The sequence below is a fragment of the Sinocyclocheilus anshuiensis genome, unplaced genomic scaffold (genome assembly GCF_001515605.1).
Source record: "Sinocyclocheilus anshuiensis isolate Anshui unplaced genomic scaffold, SAMN03320099.WGS_v1.1 scaffold966, whole genome shotgun sequence".
Classification (NCBI taxonomy): Eukaryota; Metazoa; Chordata; class Actinopteri; order Cypriniformes; family Cyprinidae; genus Sinocyclocheilus; species Sinocyclocheilus anshuiensis.
Genome location: NW_015540909.1, coordinates 683,498 through 709,209, shown reverse-complemented (window position 1 = coordinate 709,209; position 25,712 = coordinate 683,498). Strand labels below are relative to the sequence as shown.

At 41.0% G+C, this 25,712-nt stretch overlaps 3 protein-coding genes across 3 annotated transcripts in view; 2 read left to right on the top strand and 1 right to left on the bottom strand.

Moving 5' to 3' along the window:
* Positions 1-4,928, top strand: part of LOC107689201 (coronin-6-like) — a 16,095-nt gene extending 11,167 nt beyond the window's left edge. The window contains exons 10-11 of the mRNA XM_016487132.1: positions 2,294-2,521; positions 3,262-4,928. Coding sequence (XP_016342618.1) covers positions 2,294-2,521; positions 3,262-3,384 — 351 coding nt within the window. The 3' untranslated portion in view covers positions 3,385-4,928. The remainder of the gene's footprint in view (positions 1-2,293; positions 2,522-3,261) is intronic.
* A 1,208-nt stretch (positions 4,929-6,136) lies between these two features.
* Positions 6,137-11,628, top strand: LOC107689200 (protein ABHD15). The gene is made up of 2 exons (XM_016487131.1): positions 6,137-7,600; positions 9,815-11,628. Exons 1-2 carry the CDS (start codon positions 6,687-6,689, stop codon positions 10,470-10,472), a joined length of 1,572 nt encoding a protein of 523 aa, XP_016342617.1. The 5' UTR covers positions 6,137-6,686; the 3' UTR covers positions 10,473-11,628.
* A 159-nt stretch (positions 11,629-11,787) lies between these two features.
* The window catches only part of LOC107689199 (serine/threonine-protein kinase TAO1-like), a 43,376-nt gene continuing 29,451 nt past the window's right edge, over positions 11,788-25,712 (bottom strand). Inside the window, exons 10-20 of the mRNA XM_016487130.1 lie at positions 23,369-23,450; positions 23,079-23,246; positions 22,102-22,302; positions 21,818-21,955; positions 21,321-21,557; positions 20,884-21,012; positions 18,203-18,406; positions 16,760-16,999; positions 16,461-16,673; positions 16,028-16,210; positions 11,788-14,643 (exon numbers count right to left, since the gene is read on the bottom strand). Coding sequence (XP_016342616.1) covers positions 14,128-14,643; positions 16,028-16,210; positions 16,461-16,673; positions 16,760-16,999; positions 18,203-18,406; positions 20,884-21,012; positions 21,321-21,557; positions 21,818-21,955; positions 22,102-22,302; positions 23,079-23,246; positions 23,369-23,450 — 2,311 coding nt within the window. The 3' untranslated portion in view covers positions 11,788-14,127. The remainder of the gene's footprint in view (positions 14,644-16,027; positions 16,211-16,460; positions 16,674-16,759; positions 17,000-18,202; positions 18,407-20,883; positions 21,013-21,320; positions 21,558-21,817; positions 21,956-22,101; positions 22,303-23,078; positions 23,247-23,368; positions 23,451-25,712) is intronic.

Below are 25,712 nucleotides of genomic sequence, written 5' to 3'. Positions count from 1 at the left end.
AGGAACAGAGAAAACCGCTTTCTCGTCGAAATTTTCCAGATTCTCCCCCTGGCCCTCCTCCGGGGGAGGGAGAGGTGCCTTCACCATCCCCCAAAGAGCAGCTTCCTCCCTCTCTGGGTCACCCGTCCCGGGGCCTCTTGCTCTTTCACTCACCGCCAGGTTTGACGGGGGCCTGGACGGGTGGGGCGGCCTGCCTATGCCCAGCTCCACAGCGCCGCTTGCTGGAGGCTGCTGCGGATGCGACGCGGGAGCAGGGGTGGATGCAGGGTGCCGCCGGGAGGGTGTATGCTTCAGTCTGCTTCTGTGCAGCCGAGAGCTGCTGGGCCAAGCTCTCGACCTCATCGCCGAAGAGGCCGATCTGGGACACGGGCATTAAGGAACCGGAACTTTGTCGGCATCCCTCATATCAACCAGACACAGCCAGAGATGGAGCTCCTGGACCACAAGTGTGGACATCGCACGACCCAGAGAACTCGCGGTGACCTTTGTCGCTCGGAGCGCGAGGTCAGTAGCGGTTCGGAGCTCTTTCAGAACTTCCGGATCATGACCACCCTCGTGCAGGTCCCTCAGTGCCTTGGCCTGATGAACCTGCAGTAACGCCGTAGAGTGTAAGGCGGAGGCAGCTTCTCCACAGGCCGTATAAGCAGCGCTTGACAGGCCAGACGAGTACCTACAGACCCGGGAGGGGAGGCACGGTTCGCCCTGCCGGGTGGAGGCGGTATTAGGACACACTTGCATCGCAACTGACCGCTCCCCCGGGGGGACCCTTGTAACCCCCTAGCTGCACCACCGTCGAGGGTGGTGAGGGAGGAGGAACCAGCAGATCGGTTTCCGGCAGTAAAAGGTGCCGTCCATGACCTGGTGAGCTACTCATGCACCTCCGGGAAGAAAGGAACTGAGGCGGGGAGCTGAGAACCAGCGCGAGCCACCCCGAGAAACCAATCGTCCAACCTCGAGGGCCCGGGACGCGTTGGAGGTTTCCACTCGAGCCCTACCCTCTCGGCGGCCTGGGAAAGCATAGCTGACATCTCTGGATCCGACTCAGGCCTTGCCACCATCCCGACAGGCCAGACGAGTACCTACAGACCTGGGAGAGGAGGCACGGTTCACCCTGCCGGGTGGAGGCGGTATTAGGACACAATTGCATCGCAACCGACCTCTCCACCGGGGGGATCCTTGTATACCCCCAGCTGCACCACCGTCGAGGGTGGTGAGGGAGGAGGAACCAGCAGGGACCCTTGTATAGCCCCTAGCTGCACCACCGTCGAGGGTGGGGAGGGAGGAGGAACCAACAGTAAAAGGTGCCGTCCATGACCTGGTGAGCTCCTCATGCACCTCCGGGAAGAAAGGCACTGAGGCAGGGCGCTGAGAACTCAGCGCGAGCCTCCCCGAGAAACCAATCGTCCAACCTTGAGGGCCCGGGATGCGGTGGAGGTTTCCACTCGAGCCCCTACCCTCTCAGCGGCCTGGGAAAGCATAGCCGACATCTCTGGATCCGATTCAGGCTTTGCTACCGTCCCGGAGGGTGGAATCTTCCTCTCCAGAGAGCTCCAACTTGCCCTCCGATGCGGCGATCGTGACCATCACCCGGCACCAGGTAACGACTGCATCCAGAAACGCACGGGTGAAACGGCATCTTTAAAAAGACGATCCATCATCTTTACAAAGATGCACCCGCTTATTGTACTCTTTTAGAGAAATTGGCTCTTTTAGGGAAATGCTCTTTTACGTGCTGAGACGCACAGGGGAAACGGCCATTTTCAGCACGACAGGGGGTAGTGCAGCCTGAAGTGTGCAACCCACTAGACACAGGAACGACCACCGCTGAAGCGCCGTCCGCCAACACAAAAAGCTCCCGAGAGCGCCTTTTTATGCTCACGCTGTGATCAGCAGCAGCTGGATGCATTCATCACATGCCAATGTGCATTGGCTCGTTTAGTTTACACTCGAAGTGGATTGGTCGCTCTAAATGAGATCCCAATTCATCGGTCACCGACGTGACTCGGGAGTGACCGACTGAAAGGGAACCAAGGGTTCCCAAAATTTTGAAGGGGGTTATTTTAATCCTTTCAGCATTTTTTTTGTCTTGTGGACTATATGTAAACATCTTTTATGTAAAACATATTACTCAGGACAGTACTAAATAAAAAAAATGCATTTTGTATGATCTCTCTTATTTTGTTAAAATTATTCACATTTTCACAGATTCTGCAAGGAGAAACTTTCGCATTCCACTGTATGTAAAATTTGTGCATCCAGTTACATCATTCTCTTTCTGTTGTTATGATGCCAGTCGGACCTGTTCCAGGATGATCTGTACCCAGACACAGCAGGCCCAGAGCCGGCTCTGGAACCTGAAGAATGGATGGACAGACAAGACGCAGACCCCATATTAGTGTCCATGAGGGATGGCTATGTTCCTCCAAAGAGTAGAGAGCTAAAGGTGGCCAAGAAGAATGTTCTAGACACCAGACCTGCAACACGCAGAAGCATGTCTGCCGTAGATGGAAGTAGTTTGCCCGTAAGTAGAATGTCTTGCTTATCGTTGGTCTTAAAATGTCTCCTTCATAACTTTGTTCCTTCATCACCTCCATTTCTGACATTTCTTAAGAAGCAAATAGGGCTGGGAATTTTATCGGGTTCATTTAAAAATAAACAAACAAAAAAATACATTATAACATTATAACAACATATCCCATCAAAGTTTTCATTGGTTTTGAATCTATAATGCTACGGAAGATGAATGTTTTAGCTGTAGCTTGATGTCTGATACGATGAAACAAGCACCACTAAATTATATCATTAAAGTTTTTTAATTCATTGTCCATGGAACAAAAAACATACAGTGTATCAGTTCAAATCACAAATGAATGACTTAAATGAACCGGTTCTTTTTAATGAAACAGTCAAAATAACAAATGAATCACAACTCATCAGTCAGTCGGTGACACCTGACTCTTTTACCTATCAGTTTTTTTGTTACTTTGAAATTTGGTAATTTGAAGAACTGAATTGTGGAAACTACAATGTAAGTGTAATCTGAATCAGAATCATCCGATTTCTTTTGATTCCCATCCCTAGAAGCTAAACATTTATTTCTATTTCCAAATTAAGCCTGTCCTTGACTTGCTCTTTTGCTTTTTTCCCTCTTTTTTGCTCCTATTCATCCTCCTTCTACTGTCACTATGCTTCTCTCTTCTATTTCCTCTTTCCAACTGCCATCTTCTCCTTTGTGTTCTCTCAATCTCTTTCAAACTCTAGCCTCAGTTGTTGGAGAAGCTTGTTGAGGAGATCCAAAATCTGAAGGCCACAGTTCTTTCTCAGGAGAAACGAATCTGTGACTTGGAGAATAAGCTCTCTAAATACACTAATGGCACAGTCTGAATAAAGCTAACTCATCCTGTGCACACTGCCCAATTCACTGCTAACCCCTCACAACTAAAGTATGAGCACAGATAGGCCAAGCCACCTCAACTCACCCTAGCTTTTATCAACACCGTAACTGCAGTTCAACTGGCTGTACCGCCACTTGACTTGACTTCACAGGCTTTTTCTAAATGTGAATAAATCATCTATACAGTAGTTACATTTCGAATCATTAGGAGATTTAATTTGGCACTTGTAATGCTCATCCTGATGCTTTGTAGAAAATTTGTTAATATTGTGTAGTAGTACACAATATTAGCTATATTCCTTAAATGCTTAAGGAATCATATCAGGAAGAATTTATGTCAGCTATGCAAAAGGTAGGCAAAACCACCTTCATTTTAGGATTTACAAATCCTTTAATGTACTTACTGCTTTTTACCATTCAATGCTGACAAAGAATGAGAGAAGAAATGTAGCTGCAGCTTTCTGTAGTGGTTAACAGTCACAGTGTCTTTGGTAGTCTCTGTGTGAACATACCTCATTGTAAAGACCAGGACTTGGGATCAGATGGTAGCATATGTAGCTCTTATTTGGTCAGCTCTGGACAAGCAATATCTATGGCATGACTATAATATGTCAGGACAGTAGCGAGCTCAGTAATGCTGCCAATACACTACACGATTTTGAAATAATCGGAGTGCTGTTCTTTTCACACTACGCTAACTTTTTTGGGTATCATGAAGTTGCTGTGCTTTGCACATAACACAACGGATCGGTGACTGTGGGCCACACATCAAACAATTTCACTCGGAAGAATCCCCATTTCTCATTTACAAAATGCATTTGCGAGAAGTGATGCAGGATCTCACATAATATCATGCATGAACGGAATTATGGCGTGGAACTGGTATTCCTTCAAATCAAAATGGTTATCCACAAGAAGCTTGCAATCTACAAAAAGAGAAAAAAGACGAATATGGAGAAGAGATTGGTTGAGATGACTTCTCAATATTTCCCTTGCGCTATATCTTGTTCTCCTTTCATTAGCTGTAGGTCATCGCTAATGTCATTTCCAGTCAAAACACATTTCGCACTGCAAGATTTCACAGTGGCAGACAGGCCCAGATATTTAGCCTGCTAATTAATTCTCGGGCATCAGTGCTTTTCTCAAATTGTGTCTTTCTCCACTATATGACCTCACACTATACGATAGTCACTCATGTGAACGAGCATCGATTTGCCTCAGATTTAAGGCTGACCTCCAGAAAAATCTTCTTGTTGGTGATCTCCATAAAAATAGGGCCTAAAATCATGTAGTGTATATCCGGCTTGAGAGTTCTGCACATCACTTATTGCCATTTTATCGTAGTGGAATAGTTCACCCAAAAATGATGTACTCTTGTTATACTGACCCACATATTGTTCCAAACTATTTAGTTAATTTTTTGGTAAAATATAAAAGTTGTTGCTAAATGTCCAAGCTGCTCTTTTCCATACAATGAATGTGATTGATTACTCGGGCTGTGGAGATCCAAAAATGACAACAACAAAAAAAGCACCAAAAAGTAACAAAAGTGGTCTGTGTGACTCATGCGCTATATTCCAAATGTTCTGAAGACTTACGATAGCTTTTTTTGTGGGGAACAAACATGGCATCACAAGATGCATCATGCCATCAGCGACATGGAAGATACTGGTTCTTGCACAACATATTTCACATATTTAAACATCTTTAAATCAAAACAAGCACATATTATATTTGAGATCTACAGCAGGAATTAAAAATAACTACTTTTGGTCTGTTCTTCATAGAAAACTATGTATATACCACATAGCTTCAGAAGACTTGGGATATAGTGTGTGTGTGTGTGTGTGTGTATTAGTATTATACTTTGGTTACACTTTATTTTAAGGTGTCCTTGTTGCATTGTAATTATACATTTAAGTACCGAGTAACATTAATTAACTACATGTACTTAGAATATGGTTAGGGTTAAGATTAGGGTTTGGCTTAGTGTTACTTGCATGTAATTATGCATAATTTATTGTTATAGTTATTATTATAATAGTAAGGACATGTAATGTGTAACAAGGACATCTTAAAATAGTGTTATCTTTACTTTTTTTTTTTTTTTATACGTTTTTTGTTTTCAAGTTTGTTTGTTTTTTAAACTTGAAGCTTGACAGCATCAAAACACTTTCATTGCATGAAAAAAAACAGCTTGAACATTCTAGATAAGATTAAAACGTATGTAGATAAATGAGAACAGAATTTTCATCTTTGGGAGAAAAATTCCTTAAGGCAGATGCAGGTGGCTCATGGGAAAATCTTTATATAAAGATATCAAATGTAAATCTAATGAGCAAAGGATGTTTGCATAGACAACATATCTTCAACTGTCTCTCATTGTAAGAGTGCTTGTATTATTGACTCTTAAATTGCTACTAACCTCTCACTTTACACACCTCTGCATGTCCAGCTTTGACCAACACAATTAAAACTCATGTGGCTTCTGAAATTAACACTTCAAAATGTAAATATTATTCTAAAAAACATGAAAAACAGCAAAATATTAAAACCAAAGACAGTTTTGTGTTTATGTAGAGGATAATTTGTCAGTATTATGGTTTGAATAAAACTCTTTTTGTACAAAAAAAAAAAGTTGCCATTGTTGCATGCAGTCACTTGCTCATAAAAATGCATGGGCACACACGACACATCCACCATGGTTAATTACTCTATCTGCAAATGTATTTCTAGGCACATAGCAGACAGTATCTCTGTTCAATTTTTAGTTATGGGACCATACAGCTAGTAAATTTTTATTGTATAAACAACCCAGGAACAAAGGGTACTGATTTGGGTGCAATATCCTCAAGGTCTCTTACCTAGTCAGATGGCGAGCTGTTAATAGTCACTTTTCAATGCATTCCACCTAGTACTTGAAATGTATTCTGAAGGCAGTAAAGGAAAGAAGTGCTTGAATCTTAGACTTTCAAGTGGCAAACCCTCCTAGTTTCATTAGACTGCTATTGGACTTTTATTGGACTGCTTTCCTGCAGCTAACAACAGTCTGTGGATTAAATTATTGTTAATGATTTCTGAAAGAGGGGGAGCAGCGATGTTTGCTATGGGTAGGGGAGGAGGTACAAGTCCATTTAGGTTGACATGCTAGTGAGAGTAGAACAGATCATTTGGTTTAAAGATCTGAGTTTTTCCACTTGCTCGCTTGAGAAAACCATTGCTTACCAACCTCAGTGTTAAGGTAGGTTCCTTGTGCCCTTGGTTAGACCTATAGGTTACCGATTTGAGAGCAATGTGGGACTTATTCCTCAGCCTGTTACCTTCTTTGCTGCTGGTCCTGGTTACAATATTGCGTCGATGGAACTGGATCTGTCATCTTGCAGATAGTACTGTTCAGCAGTTGGGTCACTGTATGTGGATTATGGCCAGTAGACTCTTGAAACTGCCATGCTTTACAGTATCAGGATCCACAGAAGAATGCCAGGCAGAAGTCAGACTGATCTGTAAACCCACAGCCCTTGCCAGCCACCTGAAGAAACACTGCTATACTTTGGCCCAGCCTCCTCTGGCAAAATGGCCTCAGGCCGACCCTCATTTTCAGATAATTACCAATCTCATGTGGCCCACAAAGGAAGGTGCTGAACTGCAAGGAGGAGTCCGCTTTACACGGGATAACCTTCTCCTAAAGGATGGGGGTATTGTGGCCCTGGATTGGGCTGTGAGTCTGACGGACCAACAAGCTCAGGCCAAAAGGGATCATCATCCTGGAGGAAGATTTCTGGGCTCTAGTAATCCTGCTATTGTTGTTATAATTCCCAACGCCCTAGGCAGAGTAACACCACACTTGCTCATGTTGTGCTACAAGGCCTTGCAACAGGGTTTCTATCCAGTGGTTTTCCATCGACGTGGTCATGGCGGCTGCCCACTGACTACTCCACACTACCAGGAGTTTGGAAATACTTCTGACCTTGCACAAGCAGTAGCATACTTGCAGAGTCGTCATCCATCCTCAACTTTGCTTGCAGTAAGTGAGGGCTCGGGATCAGGGCTACTGCTGTCCTATTTGGGGGAATGTGGCTCTTCATCCTACCTGACGGCCGCTGCTTGCATCTCTCCTGTGTTTCATGGACAACTGTGGTTTGAGTATGAGCTACCTTGGCTTCATCAGTGGATAGCCCTCATCTACCGCAAGTTTCAAATAAACAGGTAGAAAATTCATCACAAATGTTGACTGATCTATGCTAAAGTGTTATGGATTGCAGACTCTACTGCTATAGAAGTACAGATTAAAACAGGGGTATCCAAATTCGGTTCTGGAGTGCCACTGTCTGGCAGATTGCGCTCCAATTTACCTCAACATACCTGCCTTGATGTTTCTAGTATGCCTAGTAAGACCTTGATTGGCTGGTTCAGGTGTGTTTAACTGGAGGTTGGAGCTAAACTCTGCAGGTCAGTGGCCCTCCAGGAGCACGATCGGACACCCTTGGGTTAAAGTAGGGGTCACAAAACTTGGTCCTGCAGGGCCGGTGTCCTGCAGAGTTTAGCTCCAACCCTAAATCAAAGACACCTGAACTAGCTAATCAAGGTCTTGCTAGTTATACTTGAAACTTACAAGCAGGTGTGTTGAGGCAAGTTGGAGCTAAACTCTGCAGGACACAGGGCCCCCCAGGACCGAGTCTGGATACCCATGGGTTAAAGAAATGTTCACCCAAAAATGACAAATGAAAGAACCCACATTTAAATTAGATTATGCAACTTGTGTCCTGTGCTAAAATTGACAGTTCGCACTTAAAAGCCTTAATTTCAATCTTGCCATCACTTGGCACACAAGCAACATGGACTTTTGTGGTGCTTTATGGCCATTTTTGAAGGTCAACAGCATCAATCCATCCCTGTTCTTTTATGCTGCCAACTACACAATTTTAGTCCCGATTTTCTAATCGCAGATGGTTCTGTGTTCTTTTATATGAGTAACAATCACTATGTGTAGCTTTTCAAAGACAGGACCTGAAAGTGCCAATAGCCGCTTTTCCACTGTCGGGCCAGTGCGAGCCAGTGCTTTAAATGTGCCGGGCGGGGCTAATAGCCTCGGACCTGTAGCACCGAGGCCAAAATCACACTGCGTTTCCACCGTCAGGCCAGAAGCGCCACTGCGCTTCACTAAAAACCACCCTTTACACGCCACTCAGGAACAACGTCACGCAATCCCATCATTTCACCAACAAAGAGAAGTTATCAGAAAACTAATAAGAAATAAGTCACTGGAACTAGCACGATCACAAAACGATCATGATAAAAGCAGCCATTTGTTTGCATGCTTTGTTAATTAAAGATTTAAATCCAAAAGCATCGATATTTTACAATAATAAGTGATACATTGATCATAATGAATTAATTTATCAAGATTGAAAATTAGAACACACAGAAATAAAGCGGTATGAACATAGCCTACCTACTTATTCAGTAGAATCTGTTTCTGTTTATTTGTAGTCACAGTATATACATCACATTTAGAAAGAATGATAATTTCTATATTTTTATAAAAACTCCCGAATAAAAACCATTATTATATTTTTATGACATACGCGGAGCTAAACTCTCGAGACGAGACTTATGACAGATAAAATATGTTACTAAATAAATACACGATTGTGATAGAGAATAAGAAGCTGACGTCTGATTTCTTCAAGCGATCGTATTTACCATGTTTACTATGGTAACGTTAATGGCTAGCGTGCATAGTCTTTTGCATCGCTTATAACTATTTCTGCCTTGTATAGTGATCATAATCCACATCGGATCAAGTTATTTCAAACACTAGCTGCTGTCTGAAAGTGAGTTTTGAACTAAAATTATTTTAAAAGTCTTTAATGTTGGTGTTATAGCTGTTAACATTAAGAAATTATCCGCGGCGCTGACGCTCTCCAGACTCGGAGAAACTTCGCCTTTGTTCATAACCACTCCTCTAGCCCCAGCTGGCCCGCTTTGGCCCAAGGTTTTCGTCGGGCCAAAAAACCCGGGCCGTTGGCCCCGAGGAAGCACCGGCGAGGCACAATCAAGCCCCGGAAGTGACAGTGGAAACGCGACTGCCCGCTTTTGGCCCGACAGTGGAAACGCGGCTAATGTGTCCCTGATGGCCAAGAGATATTTCACAGGCTACATTGAGTTGTATAGTGTATACTGTATAGGCAGCATTATATTGTTTCACAAAATAACGTCTGTGGCTTGGAAATGACATGAGGGTGAGTAAATGATAACTAGATGTTCATTTTTGGGTCAACTGAATCTTGTGAATGGGATAATACAAGAACTGCATTCCAAGTTAGGGCATCACAAGATGCCACAGTGCAAAACTACCACCTGAAAAAAGCAACTAGGATTACAAGCTCTTTGAATTTATACATTTGGCCCTTTCCACAGGTATGCCACTGCTTTGAGCTCTGTGATGGATGTAGCAAAAATTCTACATTGCAACTCCTTGCGAGATATGGAAGAGCTCATGTTCTGTGCTCCTAAGCAGTCGGAGCAAAGAATATCAGACTCGGTGGACAATGTTGGAAAGGACAATTCAAGATTATCAGTGAAGCCTGACTGGCCAAGTTACTGGGAGAGGAATGAACCTTTACGAGATGCAGATGAAGTGGCAGTGCCAGTGCTCTGTTTGTGTAGCCAAGATGACCCTCTTCTTCCACCTCTCTCCACTGTACCTGAGGGACTTTTTCATAATAGCCCTTACTTCCTGCTGGCTGTGACGCAACAGGGAGGACACTGCAGCTTTATGCTTGAGGATGGTCATGGAGGTACTACTTCCTGGAGTCATTCTGTGGTGCTGGAATACTTTAGGGTAGTTGCCGATTTCTTCAGGGTAGAGGAGAAGAAAGGCTTCAAAGATGTTATTGCACAATGTGGCAGCCAGAGTCTGAGGCATAGCGCCAGTGCTGTGCTGTCCAGAAGAAGAACAACCTTGCTCCGGAAAGAAAGACCCATCCGAAGACGGCAAATCTCAACTCCCTCTGACAAATTCACATTTGAAGAGGAACAGGAGGATTTTACTTGGAATAGATCCTACACACGCTGAGTGAGAGAAGCAGGTGGTACCATAAGGTCATAGCAGATTGGCAGTGTTAAACTTCCTACCAGTACATGTTTAAGAAATATGAGGTGCCCTTAGTTAGGAAACCACAGTTTTGCAGAAATGAGTAAGGAGGACACCATGGAAGATAAAGGGAACAAAATGGAAAGACCATGTTGATAGACAAAAGGGACATCTACTGACTGGCAAGGGGCTTAATTATGTTGACAGCTTGGCCTATAGCATTAGATGCTATATTTAGCCAATTTTTTGTAAAAATTAAGTTGGAACAAGTTGGTCTAACTCTCTATGTGCAAGACAGTTTTCCTCTCAAAAGATAAAGAGCTCTGTCAAAATTTTGGAACCATTGTCTGAATTCAAAAGCACCATGTTCAAAAGGAATCAATAAAACAATCCTCATGAAAAGGATGTTCAGGAAAGTTTACACTTACTACACCTAGAATTTAACAGCAGACAAATGTATTAAAGCATACAAATGACAAAACCAAAATTTACTAAAATTACTTTATTACAGTTGATTTTGTTTGTCCAGTAGCCCTCTGCCAACAAAAGGAGTAATTACAAACAAAACATTACATTTGTCCCCTTAGGTTTTCATAATTTTTGTATATTTTAATTCACTTGTAAGTGTTTTGTTATGAATAGCCTTAACAATTTTTGTAATCTCTCCAACATTCAGTTTTTCACAATCTATATATTTTAATACAGGTTATATTTGGATTGCTATTGTAATTTTGAAGCAGGAAAACGAGACAACGACCATCAAAAGAAAAAGGACGAAATACTGGTAAACACACTGTACAGAGACACTGTACACACTGTACCACCTTCTTTGATTATTATTCATCCTGTTGTTTTCACACTTGTTAAAAGGGTCATTAAAACAAGGATGCTATGAGCTAAAGAAATCTGCTCTCTTATAACAGGGCACACCTCTCACCTTTGGAAAATACTGCATGAACCTGTTTGCGAGTGTAAACTCACATTTTGAGTCTATGGCTGTTCCTCTGGTCCAGTGATTCCATTAGAGTACTGAATGTGATTAAATGATTGGCATGTTATGTGTCATTTACCCGGGTCAATAATCTCATGTTAATTTGTTACATTTGGCCCAAATCTTTAGGATTGGCTCTGCATTGCAGTAGCCTGGAGACGGGTTTAGGGATCAGGGGGTGGAGATGGGTAGGTTTAGGGGTGGAGATGGGAGGGTTTAGGGATCAGGGGGTGGAGATGGGTTGGTTTAGGGATGAGGGGGTGGAGATGGGTTGGTTTAGGGATCAGGGGGTGGAGATGGGTAGGTTTAGGTATATGTAAGGTGGGAGGAGTTGGATCTGGATCCAACCACGCCCCCTGGATCTTGTGTTCTGCAGTGAGGACCATCTCCTTCATTGGCTCAGTTGGTTTTAGTTAGTCAGACTGAGATAGGCAACTTCATGAAATCTGCAATCCCATGCATATACCAGAAGTGTGCCAAAATAGTGTTCATAGTTGATGGTTATTATAGATAGCACTCGTATTATAAACTGGAATTTATTTTCCTGGAAAAATGTTTTTGAAGCCATTCTGAAATAGGCATGATGGCAGTTATAAAGACGTTTCTCTTTTCTTTTTCTTTTTTTTAATGAAACAATAAAACCTATGCCTTTTATCTTTTATAAAATTTAAGTTCACTGCTGGTTCACAGATAACAGAACATGAGTACTGGCACTAATATGGTAATTCATACCTTTGAAAGCAAGGAGAGCAAGGAGCAGAGAGGACTATGGAAAGTGACATCCTCTGTATAAGTGTAATTTCAGGGGAAATATATATTTTTTGGCTTTGCTTGACACCTCTGAGAATATGCTTTGTGTATATATATAATTTTTTCTCTTTTTAAATATTCAATATTAGAAACCAAGTTTTTTTTTTAATTTTCGCATTCAAGCAAATAAATTTTAGTCTAGTTTTAACTTGGGTCTTTATATTGATTTCCATTTATTCATTTATTTAAATTTCTAAATATACAATATACACACGTTTTCCTATACATCTCACTTAAAGCTGTCTCCTGGCTGTATACCCTTCCACCATAATGCTTAATATGCTAACTGACCTTTTTTCATTGCATTTTTAATCACTTTTTTCTACATGCTTTGATAAGTGTTCAGTTGGAGGGTGGGCGGCAGTCGCTGGAGCTCTGGGGTGGGCATGGAAGAAACAAAGGCATTGCAGGGACGACAGCAGCGGCACCCACCCGCCCCCACAAAAACATTCAGTGGTCTCAAGCCTACCCAACCCAGACCTCCCCACCCCTAAAATCCACACAACACGCTCTTGTCAAACCCAGCCTGAAAAAGGGGAGGAGGGGGCACCCAAGGACCAGGAGATCTGCTTGTATGTGATTGTAGTGAGCAACTAAGAGTAGAAAAGGATGGTAAAGTGCTTTTCTGTGATGTTAAGCTTAGTGAAAGAAGACATGAATGTGGCAGGCTATTATCCTTTTGCATAGTTGCGATTGTTAACTTTGGCATCACTAAATCAAAAGACTAAAATGAACATTAATATACTTCAACGACTTCTGCCATACTGTTATTCAGGAGTGAAGTTTTACCGTGCCGACATGCTTTAACACTCACGTACATTCACATAGCAAAACCTGTTTTTAAGTGTCATTCTACATATTCAGTTCAAGACACCTCCACATTAATATAGTCATATATCGCTCACCTACCTTATAACTTATGTCCCTTTGGCCTATAGCAATCGAACACATCTGTTCATACACTTACTATCAGAATTTTAGGCTATGTTTTCAAAGTTTTAAAAGCAAAATGGCATCCTGCTCTCCACACAGGTTTTGGTTATTTGGACCTGTGAAAGGATGGCAATGGCAACATACAACAAATAAAAAAAAATCACGATAATTCAATAATCAAAATATTTCTAACAAAATCTTGGAATTTCACAGTATCTTTTCATAGTTAAAATTTGTTCTGGCACAAAAAGAGCATACTGTTTAGTAACACATTAAAATTAGTGCTTGTTGTTTATAAAATACTAAGCTAGACAAAATCAAGTGCATTGTAAAGCTTGATTCTTTCACATTCTGCTATCCAACCTTTATACCATCTATTTATATATATTTCTGCAATTGTTTTCTTATGAATCAATGTTTCTGAGAAAATGATATGCATTCATCTCCCTGCTGTATACAACCGAAACCAGCTGTTAATAAGACCATGATAAAACCCACTGCATAAAGACTTACAATCTCACCTGTGAGAGGCAATGCACAGCATTCATATATTCGTTCTCACCCTCACTAACATTTTCAAATCAGATTAACACTCTAAAATGCAGTGCATTTTCTCTGAATTCAAAACTTTTTCACATCATTGCGAAAATGACATTCTGGATTCTGGCTGAAGTTTGATACAACTGTCCAGAATGTTTTAAGTGCCCTTCTGTCTGACATTCTTAGAACCTGAACTACAATGGATGCATTTTGTGCTTACCATGTGTATAAAATATGTATTTAGAGGATTAGAAATAAAGGAATGGGTGTTAAAAAAAAAAAAAAAGACCACGGTGCCCCTTTGTCCCTTCCCCTATGGCATTTTGGGTCAAGATGGGTGTTGTGGGAAAGCAGCGGGTGGTCTTACGTGTAGGACAAGTGCGAGCCATTGGAAATCTGAGAGGCGATGCTGGCACTCCTGCTCATCCCCTGCTCACTGCGGCCCCCTGAGGTGGCCCGCCGTACCGCCTGGGGACTGTTCCGTAGCCCACCACTTCCCCGGCTCGAGCGCTGACTGCCCCCAGACATGTGGTGCCCCCAGGGAGGAGGCCCCCCTGAAGGCAGGCCGTGACCCCAAGGCTGCTGGATAGAGTCACTGTGGCTTGGGTGGTGGTGGTGGCCATGCTGGCTGCCGCTATGGTGCCCTCCCCAGTGTGACCCCTGAGAGCCTGCACCGTACTGAGAGCCCCAGCTACTCTGGGCCCCCGGAAAGCTGTGGCTGTGGCCGTCGGATGAGGCCAGGCTAGAGAGCACCATGTTGCTGAAGCCCAGACGCATGCTTTCAGAGTCAAACGCCTCAATCTCCCGGGCCTGCTTCTCTAATAGACTGCGGATTCGCTCTGAACGCTCATTTTGCAGGGTAACCATCTCCTCTTCAATCTAACCAAAAACCAAAATAGAATCAAGTAACATTCCCGTTGAAGACATTACCTTTTCAAAGATACTGTAGTTTTGGTTAAGGCTAGAATAAACCACACAACCAGATTTTTGCCAAGATTTGAGGTATGGAAGAGTCAATGCTAGTTGATGAAAGTCAGAGCTAGTAGTATGGTATATTTTTATTAGATATATAAGATATGATTGAAGAATATCCTGGGAACTACATGAATAAACCAAACTTTAGGCTTCATTTAGGCTTCTCTGGGCCTCTCTAACACTGTGTGATATTTGCTATCCGGTTTATGGTGCAAGCTAAACACACTGCACCAGCCATTGATACAATGTAACATATGTTGGTAGTACGTGCTTCACCCTTAGAAAGAAAACAACAGGATTGCAAAATAATTGTAGCAAGAGTTTAAAGATGAATCATTGGTTATAAACTGTATAAAAGTGGAAGCTGCGACTGTTATTGTCAGATGTTCTGCAGGCATCTCGGCTTTGTTAACTGCTGCAATAAAGTCTGATCTTTGACATTGGAATTCTGTGACTTGAGTGAAACAGACATTTTCCACAACACTAGTCTACAGATATTGGACAGTCAGAGTTGACCGATTTCACAGAAAATTGCATAGTATATAATGGGCACAGACTGATTTTTTTTCTTCAGACTATGATTCCATCTAGTTGGAGGAGATCAACATTTTGAGCTGATTTTACAACATTATTTTTTATTTGTCACCTAGCAACAAGGCAGTTCTGCATGAGATTGTGAATCAGGACTACTTGAAAGTCTGGTAGTGTGTGATCACTCGTTTAGTGTATGATGCCCAGTTTTTCTCTAACCATTTACAAAGTCGGCAATGTATGATGCGTAGTGTTCAGGTTTGGAAAGTTGTGTGGTGTATTCCAGCCTTTAGTCAAAATACTTGACAAACTTAAACTAGTAATTGCGTCATTCTGAATCTGCATGCACATTTTTGTGGAACACAAAAGTAGACATTTTTGAGGAATCTCCACATTTTTCCAATACTGCATCCAAATTCAAAATTGGAGGGTCAACATAATGGCTGTCTTTTTTGGATGTCAACATAATGGCTAAAAATTTGGAGGGTCAACATAATGGCTAAAAATGTATTTTTTGGATGTGAAATTAGGCTAAACATCCTTCCATAATTTGGAGATGCTTCAAAAGTTCATATTTAATTGAAAATAAGTTCAAAATCTAGATAAATGGAGCATAAATTACAGAACTTTCATATTTGTATGAGCTATACCTTTAATTCTTATTCTGGAATGTCAAAAACTGAAACTCTTTAAAACAATATGCCTCCTCCCGTGGTTTCTAGTAGTGGGCTGCTGAGGTTTGTATCAGATAACTTACCTTCTGCTCAAGGAGAGCCCTCCTCAGCGAAACCCTCTGCTCCAGCTCTTTCCTCTCACGATCGTGCTGTGCATCCGTCTGCATCTTGATCTTGCTCTGATAAGCATTTAGCAACTCCAGCTCCTGCTGCAGCTGCATCTTTAGCACCTGACATTCGGCCTCCTGTGCCTCATCCAATCGCAGCTGAGGGGCAAGATGGGAGTCATAGTTACATTTAGAATTACTGTGTTAAAAACACAAGAAGGTGAATGCCACATTCTCCACATTTAAATTAGGAGAACAGTTTTTCACCTCATACATTACTTCTCCTACAACTAAATACTGTGAAGTAACTGTATCAACTCCTTCAGAACTTTGTGACTGGTTCAAACTCTTCGATGGCTTATAGGAAGAGATATACATATGCCTACACCGAACATGGCAGGTCACTCACAGCTTGTGTGGAGAGCATGTCATTGATGGAATGGTCGTACTGCTCAGCAAGTATGGCTAATTTCCGGGTCTGCTCCTCCTTCAGTCTCTTCAGCACAGCCTTGTGTTCAGACTTGGGTGTGGTCTCCAGGAGGTGGTTGCGCAGGGCCTTATACTGCCGTGTCTGGATTTTACACGTGTCCTGGAACTGTTTCTTGATCTGCAGCTCTTTAGACTAAAGAGGAGAAAAGACTTACTGACTCTACACAACTAGTATGTACTAGCTAGTGTATGTTACAAAATCAAGCATAGGCTAGACACCTTAAGGCTCTTGGGCTGCTGCCGGACCTCCATGACATGTTTGCGGCGTAGCTCTCGCTCTCTGCGTTTGTTGTACTCTAGCTGGTTGGTGAGTTCAGTCTGATGCTGCAAGCGGATCAGCTCAGTACGCATCTTCTGGATGGTGCCCAGCTGTCTCACCTCCAGCTCTTGCATGGACTCATGATGGCGGAGCAGCATGGCATGTTCCAGATCTTTCTGCGTTTGGCGCTTATTTAGCTCCTGGATCAAGAAAACCTCTGTCATTATATTTATTTTCTTTGAAAATAAAAATAAACATGAATGAACATCTCATGCCTCATGTAATCACTCAATCAGTGTTTTAACCACGGAAAGACGTCAATAAAAAAGCTTGTAAACAAAATGTCACGTAGCATTTCATTTACCTCAGGCAAGTCATCAGTGACCACAGCTTGTTAGTTCGCTAGAGAAATGTCTAGAGAGGAGCATTTCGCAAAATATTAGACTATATACTCATTATAGTTTACTTTACGTGTTAGTGATTTAATGTAAGTTTAAATAAATCTGTTATGAAACAAGTTATGACAGCCACTGTGTAAATGAATATATTTCAACGACAAGTAGAAATTGTATAATTTAGAAGTCAATTTAAAAACTGCATTATGTGCAATTTACATGATTGCGTACATTTTTTAAAGTTGAATGTTGATTATTATATTTAAAAATAAATATTCATTGAATTTAAGTTTGGGCTCAGTTGTTAATTGTAACCTTATAGTAAAAGGGCTGCCTATAGTTTAGAGCAGTGTTTCCCAACCTGGGTGCCGTCTGTCGAGAGCAGGGGTGCCGTGTAAAAAATCCTTCTGAGTGAGCAAAAATTTGTGAGATAGCTAGTTATAATGGTAATTAAATAATGTTTACATATGTATAAAAGCCTACATTAAAATCTGTCATATAAATTGGTCTCTTCATTAGAAATTAGCCTACTGATTGCCACCATTGATGGACAACATTTTTTAATAATATAAAAAATATCTGTATGACATTATATTCTGCAGTTCTTCCCTGTTGTACCGAATATCTATACCTTTCAAATTATCATATCGAAGTTAGAAATTCAAATATTGTGACAAAATTAATTTTGTAGGGTGCCACAAGTTTGTTAAAATTTCCAAAGGGTGCCGCGACTAAAAAAAGGTTGGGAAACACTGGTTTAGAGCATAAGCTGAGGTAGATTTTTATCCCTAGGAAAATTGTATTATTATTAAATTTATTTAAAGAAGGAGCAGAAGTTTTCTGTAAACAACTGTTTGATAAAAATAATTTAAAGCAATTTTTCCCCCCTGCTGTACCGAAACCATACCGAACCGTGACGTCAAAACTGAGGTATGTACCGAACCGTCATGTTTGCATACTATTACAACCCTAGTCATTAGTTATGTCTTTGAGGAAAAGTGAAGTTACCTCGCGTACAAGGTCTTGCTCTACATTGTGTTTTGCAATGAGGATTCGCCGTTTAAAGCGACGACATTCCAGCTCCAGGTACTGCCGCTGCCGACGGAGCAGGTTGGCTTCCTCCTCTGCTTGGTAGTGCTGAAAGTTCTCCTTCTGCTTCGAAAGCCACTCCTGCTTCTCTTTCTTAGGGGTGGACTGGTTCTCATTTAGTTCCTACACGCAGCATGGGAAACATCAATGAGTTGTAAAGGGAAATACAGACATTTTTCTTGGTTTAAAATGTTTAAGTAATAAAAGGCAAAATGTAGCTACATATTGTATATATACATATATTTGTTATATATGAAAACATTTTTAAAGACCCCCTGTGGTGTTTTTGAAATTGCTTACACGTCTCTCTGGTTAAAGACAAACCATGTGCAAATTCATCAGTCAACACCACTGCTGAGGATTTTCTCCTTAAAGGAGACATATTATGCCCCTTTTTACAATATGTAATAATAAGTCTCTGGTATCCCCAGAATGTGTCTGTGAAGTTTCAGCTCAAAATACTCCACAGATCATTTATTATATCATTTTGAAAATGCCTATTTTGAGTGGAAGCAGAAACACGCTATTTTTCGCGTCTGTCTCTTTAAATGCAAATAAGCTGCTGCTACCCGCCCCCTTTTCTAGAATAGAGCTGCACCATTACAGCTTGTACCTGCTAAAAACATCTGTTTTGGTTCTGATTATCATGTTTATCGCGCTGAAATCATGCGCTTTAAACCATATTAGTTTAAACTTCTTGATATACGGTTTTCTGAGTGCACAAATCCGAAGCACACGGACAGAAAGCGGCCACCAGACAACATGTGAGTGCTAAACGAAGTTCTCATTAACACACAAGTTTACGTTAAAAACACACGAGTTACAAAAACAGTCGGTTATGTCTGTGAAGGTAAACAGCTGGGAAATAAACCGCATGTTTATTTTAGATCTGTGTGGCAGCAGCAATATACAGTAAATAAATCAATAAATCCACTGCTCTCTTGTCTCCTCTGAGGCTGGGACTCTAAATAGTGTTCTGTGCTCGTCTGTGCAGCCAAAGACAGAACAGTTAGCATGTTTTTGCTCAAACTTTCGCCATGGCATTAGAACTGGTACACCGTTGTCGTTTGCGAAAACACAATAACGGTGCCGTGGGTGGAAACTTACAGATTATGGGGTGGTAATATTATAATGAGATCCCTTTGCCACGTCACCAAGGGAGCGAAATCAGACGCGCTCATTTTTTTCAGACTCTTGCAGAAAAAGGCTTACCAAAACAAAGTTAATGGGTTAATCTTTTTCACGTTTCCTTGGTTGGTAGATGCACCAGGGACCTGATTATAGCACTTAAAACCTAGAAAAGTCAGATTTTCATGATATGTCACCTTTAAAACTGCAGTGTACCAAAGATGGTCTCAAATACATAACTGTAAACCGCCCATTTCCTACTGTCACAAACAACACAAACATAACTAATTGCATCAACTTGTGAGATGGGGCTTTTCATATCTGGGGCCCTTTACCAAGAAGCCGGTTTAGCTGGCTAGCCAGGTAAGTTTCAGTTTAGTTTGCGCCTACTCTGGTTCTTAGGCACCTTGAAAGTGGTTTGGCTTTGTTCTTGTTTAGAGATCTCAAATCAAAATTTGACCAATCAGCTTTGAGAAAAGTGACACATCTGTGACACAAAGTAACTCCCCCCAGTTTCTCTTGCTCCAAAATGAAGGGCACTACATAGTTAAACATTTTTAAAGATTAAATCGTCTGGGTTTTAATGATGATTATTTATTATAATTATTTTATGTAATTTATATAATTCTTAAAACAAAAGCTTCTATTTACAATGCGTTTTTGCAGTGCTGAGCAATGTAGCCAATCACAGACATATCTGTTGATTTCTTAAATGCAGTGGCCAATCAGAGGTGTTTAAGTCAGTCAGAATCCACTCACCGCTCAAAACGCCAAAGTTTTTGTTTCAGTACGGAGTTCTACACGTTTTGGAACTCATTATAACAAAGAGTAGGCACAACGTAAATAAGGGTTTCACTGTGCATTGAAGAAAGCTTCACTGATTATAAACAAACGTTGTTAGATTGCGATAAACTAAGATGAGCGATAAACTTTTTAGTGATCATAAGGGGAGTGCTGGTTGTACACTTTCTAGGCTATAATTCTTTCAGAATTTGAATAATGCAGATTTTTTTTTTCATGGGAAAAATGTTTAAATACGTCATTTTGATTATCAAAGCCGAATTAAATTTGTGGCTGCATGGAGGCTTTAAATTAATAAACATTCTTTTTAATTCATTAAATAAAAAACTGAATATCACTGTTTTTAACAAGATGATTTTTACTAAACATTTTTACTGTATTTTACATTTTGCTTTAAACATTTTGAATCAACTCAGTAACAATGTTTTCTCTTGTTCTCTGGAATGCATATTGTCCATTTGTATAATTGTGTAACTGTCAAACGGCTGAACAATAGATACACATGATATTTTAGTTGTATTTTTCATTTGTCTTCATTACATTACACTGTTCAAGCTAAAATAATCTCATAGATCTCAAAGGTCAGTTTAGGTGGAATTATGCCAAGATGAAAAACACAACTGGCAAATTCATATATGGGTAAAAAGCCATGCTTGAATATGTGTGTTTACCTCTTTCAGTTGTTCCTTTCTTAGCTTGTACTCTCTTTTCTGTGACTCCAGGAAGCTACTAAGCTCTTTCTTTTGCTGTGCTTGAATGTGCTGTTGGAATTTCTTCTCATCATTGGCAAATGACTTAGCCTTCAAAAAAAAAAAAATAGCTTTGTGCACAGTGCTTTTGTCATGATGAAGCAGAAATAGAATCTCCCCCCCCCCCATTGTCACAAAGTAGAAAGCACATAATTCTCTACAATGTCATTTTATGACGTAATATCAAGATTTGTCTTCACTGGAATTGAGGGCCATGGCATAAAGGAAGAGGGGAATTCCCAATTTATAAGCATTTTTCAGATGAACTTCCACATTACTTTACGCATCTTTGTGCCACCTAACAAATTATTGTGCTTGGGGTCTAAACAGATCGTGTGACATGTCTTGCGCACACTTACATCTTTTTCTATGGATGCTTGGTTTTTCTTCACAAGTTTCTCCATCTCAGCAGCAAAGCTGTTCCTCTGGGCCTCCAGCTCTTTGTCCAGTCTCAGCCTGTGTTCATCCATCTCAGCTTTCAGTTTGTTCTCCAGGGCCATAAGGTGCTTCTGGTGCTGCCGTCTCATGCGCTTGTAACCGGACATCTGCTCCCTCAGCTCAGAGTCCTGCTCATGTTCCTGCATCTGGCGTGTCACCTGAAAGAAGGAAGAGGAGGAACACAAGGAAATGGAGGGAAAGTAAAGAAGAGGAAATAAAAATAATCAAGAGACGTCTTGTGAATTTTGAACATTACTAAGAATGCACAAAAAATTCTTGTGATGCCATTCAGTTTACACTGTGTCTACACTGAAAGCAACTAATGCCATGGTTCATCGATTATAAATGAGTAATGTAGTTTTGACGCGTCTGTATGGTTGAAAAGCATTTCACTACAGGTCCACTGTGACTGGCTCACCAGAGAGGCTGTGCGGATGGTGGCAAAGTGCTCACGGTTGCGATGGTGTTTGCGTTGCGGGGGCTGTGCGGGTGCTGCCTGGGCTTCTGAGGGACGAGGATGCGTTTCAGGATCCTCAGGGTAAACCTCCTCTTCTTCCTGATGGACACAAAAGCAGGAAAAATATATTGGGTATCATGAAGTTCAATGTTCACAGTTGCTTAGTATAAAGAATCTCTGATTTGGGTTATGCAGGAAGGCATGAAGATTTCGGAGATGTTTTATCAAGAGGTGTGTGAACGTACAGGCTTCAGGTGTATGACCGAACTATTAGACATAACAGTATGGTCTTTCTCCAGGTCAAGGTCACTCTTGTCATCAGCTGCGTCGGGAATGCTGTTCACTGAGCTGCTCTGAGAGCTTGCGCTGATCGACATGCTGGGAGTGGACTGATTACTGCCCACACTGCTCACTGTGCCCGTGCGACCAGGACCGTGCTCTGGCTCCTAAACACACATACACAAAAACAGCAGTTCAGAGACCAACGATAATCATAGTGAAATGAAGTGGGATCCAAAAGACTGCGTTTATTACAAATTATATAATCATCATAACAATAAATATTAAAAATCACTCAAATTGATTTGTGGAAATATGTACATAAATGTGTTTGACAGCAGCACTCGAGCTGCATAAGTGAAAAAGTGAAGTGAAAGTGACGTGACATGTGGCCAAGTATGGTGACCCATACTCGGAATTAGTGCTCTGCATTTATCCCATCCAAAGTGCACACACACAGCAGTGAACACACACACACCGTGAACACACACCCGGAGCAGTGGGCAGCCATTTTTTTGCTGCGGCGCCCGGGGAGCAGTTGGGGGTTCGGTGCCTTGCTCAAGGGCACCTCAGTCGTGGTATTGAAGGTGGAAGAAAGCGCTGTACATTCCCTCCCCCCACCTACAATCCCTGCCGGTACGAGACTCGAACCCGCAACCTTTGTGTTACGAGTCCGACTCTCTAACCATTAGGCCACGACTTCCCCACTTTCATAAAATTCAGACGTTTGTGAAAAACCTGATGGTCATATTATCCACCAAGATTTGAGAATGTCCCAAAGAGTATCTTGTGCTTCATAAGGAAGCAAGAACAAACATTTGTCCAAAAATGTCCAATTTTAAATTTGACATTTTGAACACACTGTTTTTGACTCAGATTTCGGACCCCACTTTATATATTAGCCGATATTAAAACAAGAACTAGGTAAGACTTGAGATCTGACCTCATCTCCCTCCTGGGTCTCAGTGGTCGGCCCATTGTGCACCTCCTGAAAGAGAATCTTCTTCATTTTGCGGTACTGCAGGTTGTCCAGCTCTCGGACCGCATCTTTTGTCCGCAAAATTAAGTCTATCAGAACAGATTCTGGCCTTTCTCGCAGGACGAAGGCATGCTATAGTTTAAGTAAAAAGTGTAGAATATAAGGCAGTTGTAAATATTCAGGTGGATTATTATTATGACTAACAAACAAAAAGGTTATTTAAATGCGTTGATAATTCAGTGCAAAGTAAACACCTGCAACAGATCCTCAGAGTGTGGTCTGTCTTGGGGGATTTTCTGAAGGCAAGAGTCAACAAAATTTCTAAAATAATCCGTCCTGAGGAAAGAAAATGACACAGCATGTAAATCAACTAATGCCTGCTCAATGCAGAAACCTCTCAATATTTTTCATAATTAATATACCTCTTCATGCATTTATTCTAAAATAATTGTCTTAAAAATAAGAATTTTTAAGATCAAGTAAAGAAAATTTAAGCAATAAATTAAAGGAACGTAATGCGTAAATATGTTCTCTAAATTAAAATGTCCAGGAAGCACACAATGTGTTGTATTAGCAACACTTCAAAGTTTGAAGAAAAGATAGCTTCCTACCAATCTCCATTACTTTTTAATTCATTTTGCAAGATATGCAAAATCTTTTAAAAAGTTCCGGGCAGATGACGTATGAGTTCAGCGTTGCGCATGCGCCAGTGAGTCTCGTGAAAACCAACGTTTGTTTACAGGAGCAAAGGAAGCAAAGTTTCCTTACTTTAGCAAAGGAAAACCAGTCTCCTCTTGGCTTATATCGAAATTCTCCGACATTCTTCTTTACAAATCCTCGTTTTGTACTTCTAATACATGGTATATACAGGAATCATGGAGTTAAATTTAATACCTTTTAAGACCTTTTTTAAGACTCTTTCCATACATTAAGACATCATCGCCACTCCAAGTTTTAACCGGTTACATCGGCGACACTTTAACTTACATTTACTATATATTGATTGTAAGATAGCACAACTAAACAGTCTTACTTTGTGATAACTCATCAATGCAACATAATTTAGAAGGGGGGGAACGAAGCACAAGAGAATTACAATGAGTTCACACAGTATATTCAAAAGATGTATTTGTTACATCAACTCAAACCATAGCTGTTTTGTGGAACACTTCTCATGACAAACATCTGACTGATCAGACAGTTTACCAGTGATTACGGAGTGCTTGATTTGATGCAGACATGACAGAGTGTCAGTACTGCACCAGATCATGTCTGAATGATCATGGAAGGTAAAATAATGATCACAACTATTACATCATTTTAATTGTGCATCCCAAGCCCATGCCAGTAAAAAAAAAAGGCCCAAAGTAGCGCAATTACCGTGTCCCAAATATAAAAATGTAATTTCCATCCTTAAAATACATATTTTACAGTCACTGTTGTGCACATTTATCATAAACACAGCTCAAAGGCTTCCTACTAGTGTGGCCCAAAACATTTAGCACAGTTTTATTACAGGTAGAATGCAAAATGTTTCAGTACAAGCATTTCAACCAAATGTAATTTATGCAATATTTCAAACCTTTAACCCACTGGGAAAAATCAACCCATGGCAACAGTTTAAAAGCAGCCTTCTGTGCAAAACTGCCTCATAAACATCAGGCCACGGATGTTCACCAGGCCATATTTTACACTTTCTGATCAGAATATGCTTAGATATCTGAACACAGGGTATATACAGGAATCATGGAGTTAAATTTAATACCTTTTAAGACCTTTTTTAGGACTCTTTCCATACATTGTAAGACCTCGTCGCCACTCCAAGTTTTAACCGGTTACATCGGCAACACTTTAACTTACATTTACTATATATTGATTGTAAGATAGCACAACTAAACAGACTTGCTTTGTGATAACTCCTTATCAATACAACACAATTCAGAAGGGAACGAAGCACAAGAGAATTTATTGAGTGACTAGCTCAAATGCTTCCTACTAGTGTAGCCCAAAACATTTAGCACAGTTGTATTACAGGTAGAATGCAAAATGTTTCAGTACAAGCATTTCAACCAAATGTAATTTATGCAATATTTCAAACCTTTAACCCATAGGGAAAAATCAACCCATGGCAACAGTTTAAAAGCAGCCCAATTTTGTGGAAAAAACCAACAACAACAACCCTGCATCCAACACAGAAGTCAGATTTGACTAATCACGGGTCAAAAGTAAGGGGAGATAACTGACAAGATGTTGGAGGATTTGCTCCTCAACAGATCCCGAGCTCATTGACAAATATATTTTATTGTAGGATGTGCTCAACTTTTAATACTTTTTAAGACCCCGCGGACACCCTGTAATAAGTGACTGGATTTGTCTGAAAGAAGAAAGTCATATACACCTAGGATGACTTGAGGGTGAGTAATTTGTGGCTAATTTTCATTTTTGGGTGAGCTAACCCTTTAAACATGGTAGTTCCGTTGCTGTCTATGCAGGTCAGAAAGCTCTCGGATTTCATCAAAATTCATCATCTTAATTTGTGTTCTGAAGATGAACGAAGGTCTTACAGGTTTGGAACGACATGAGGGTGAGTAATTAAAG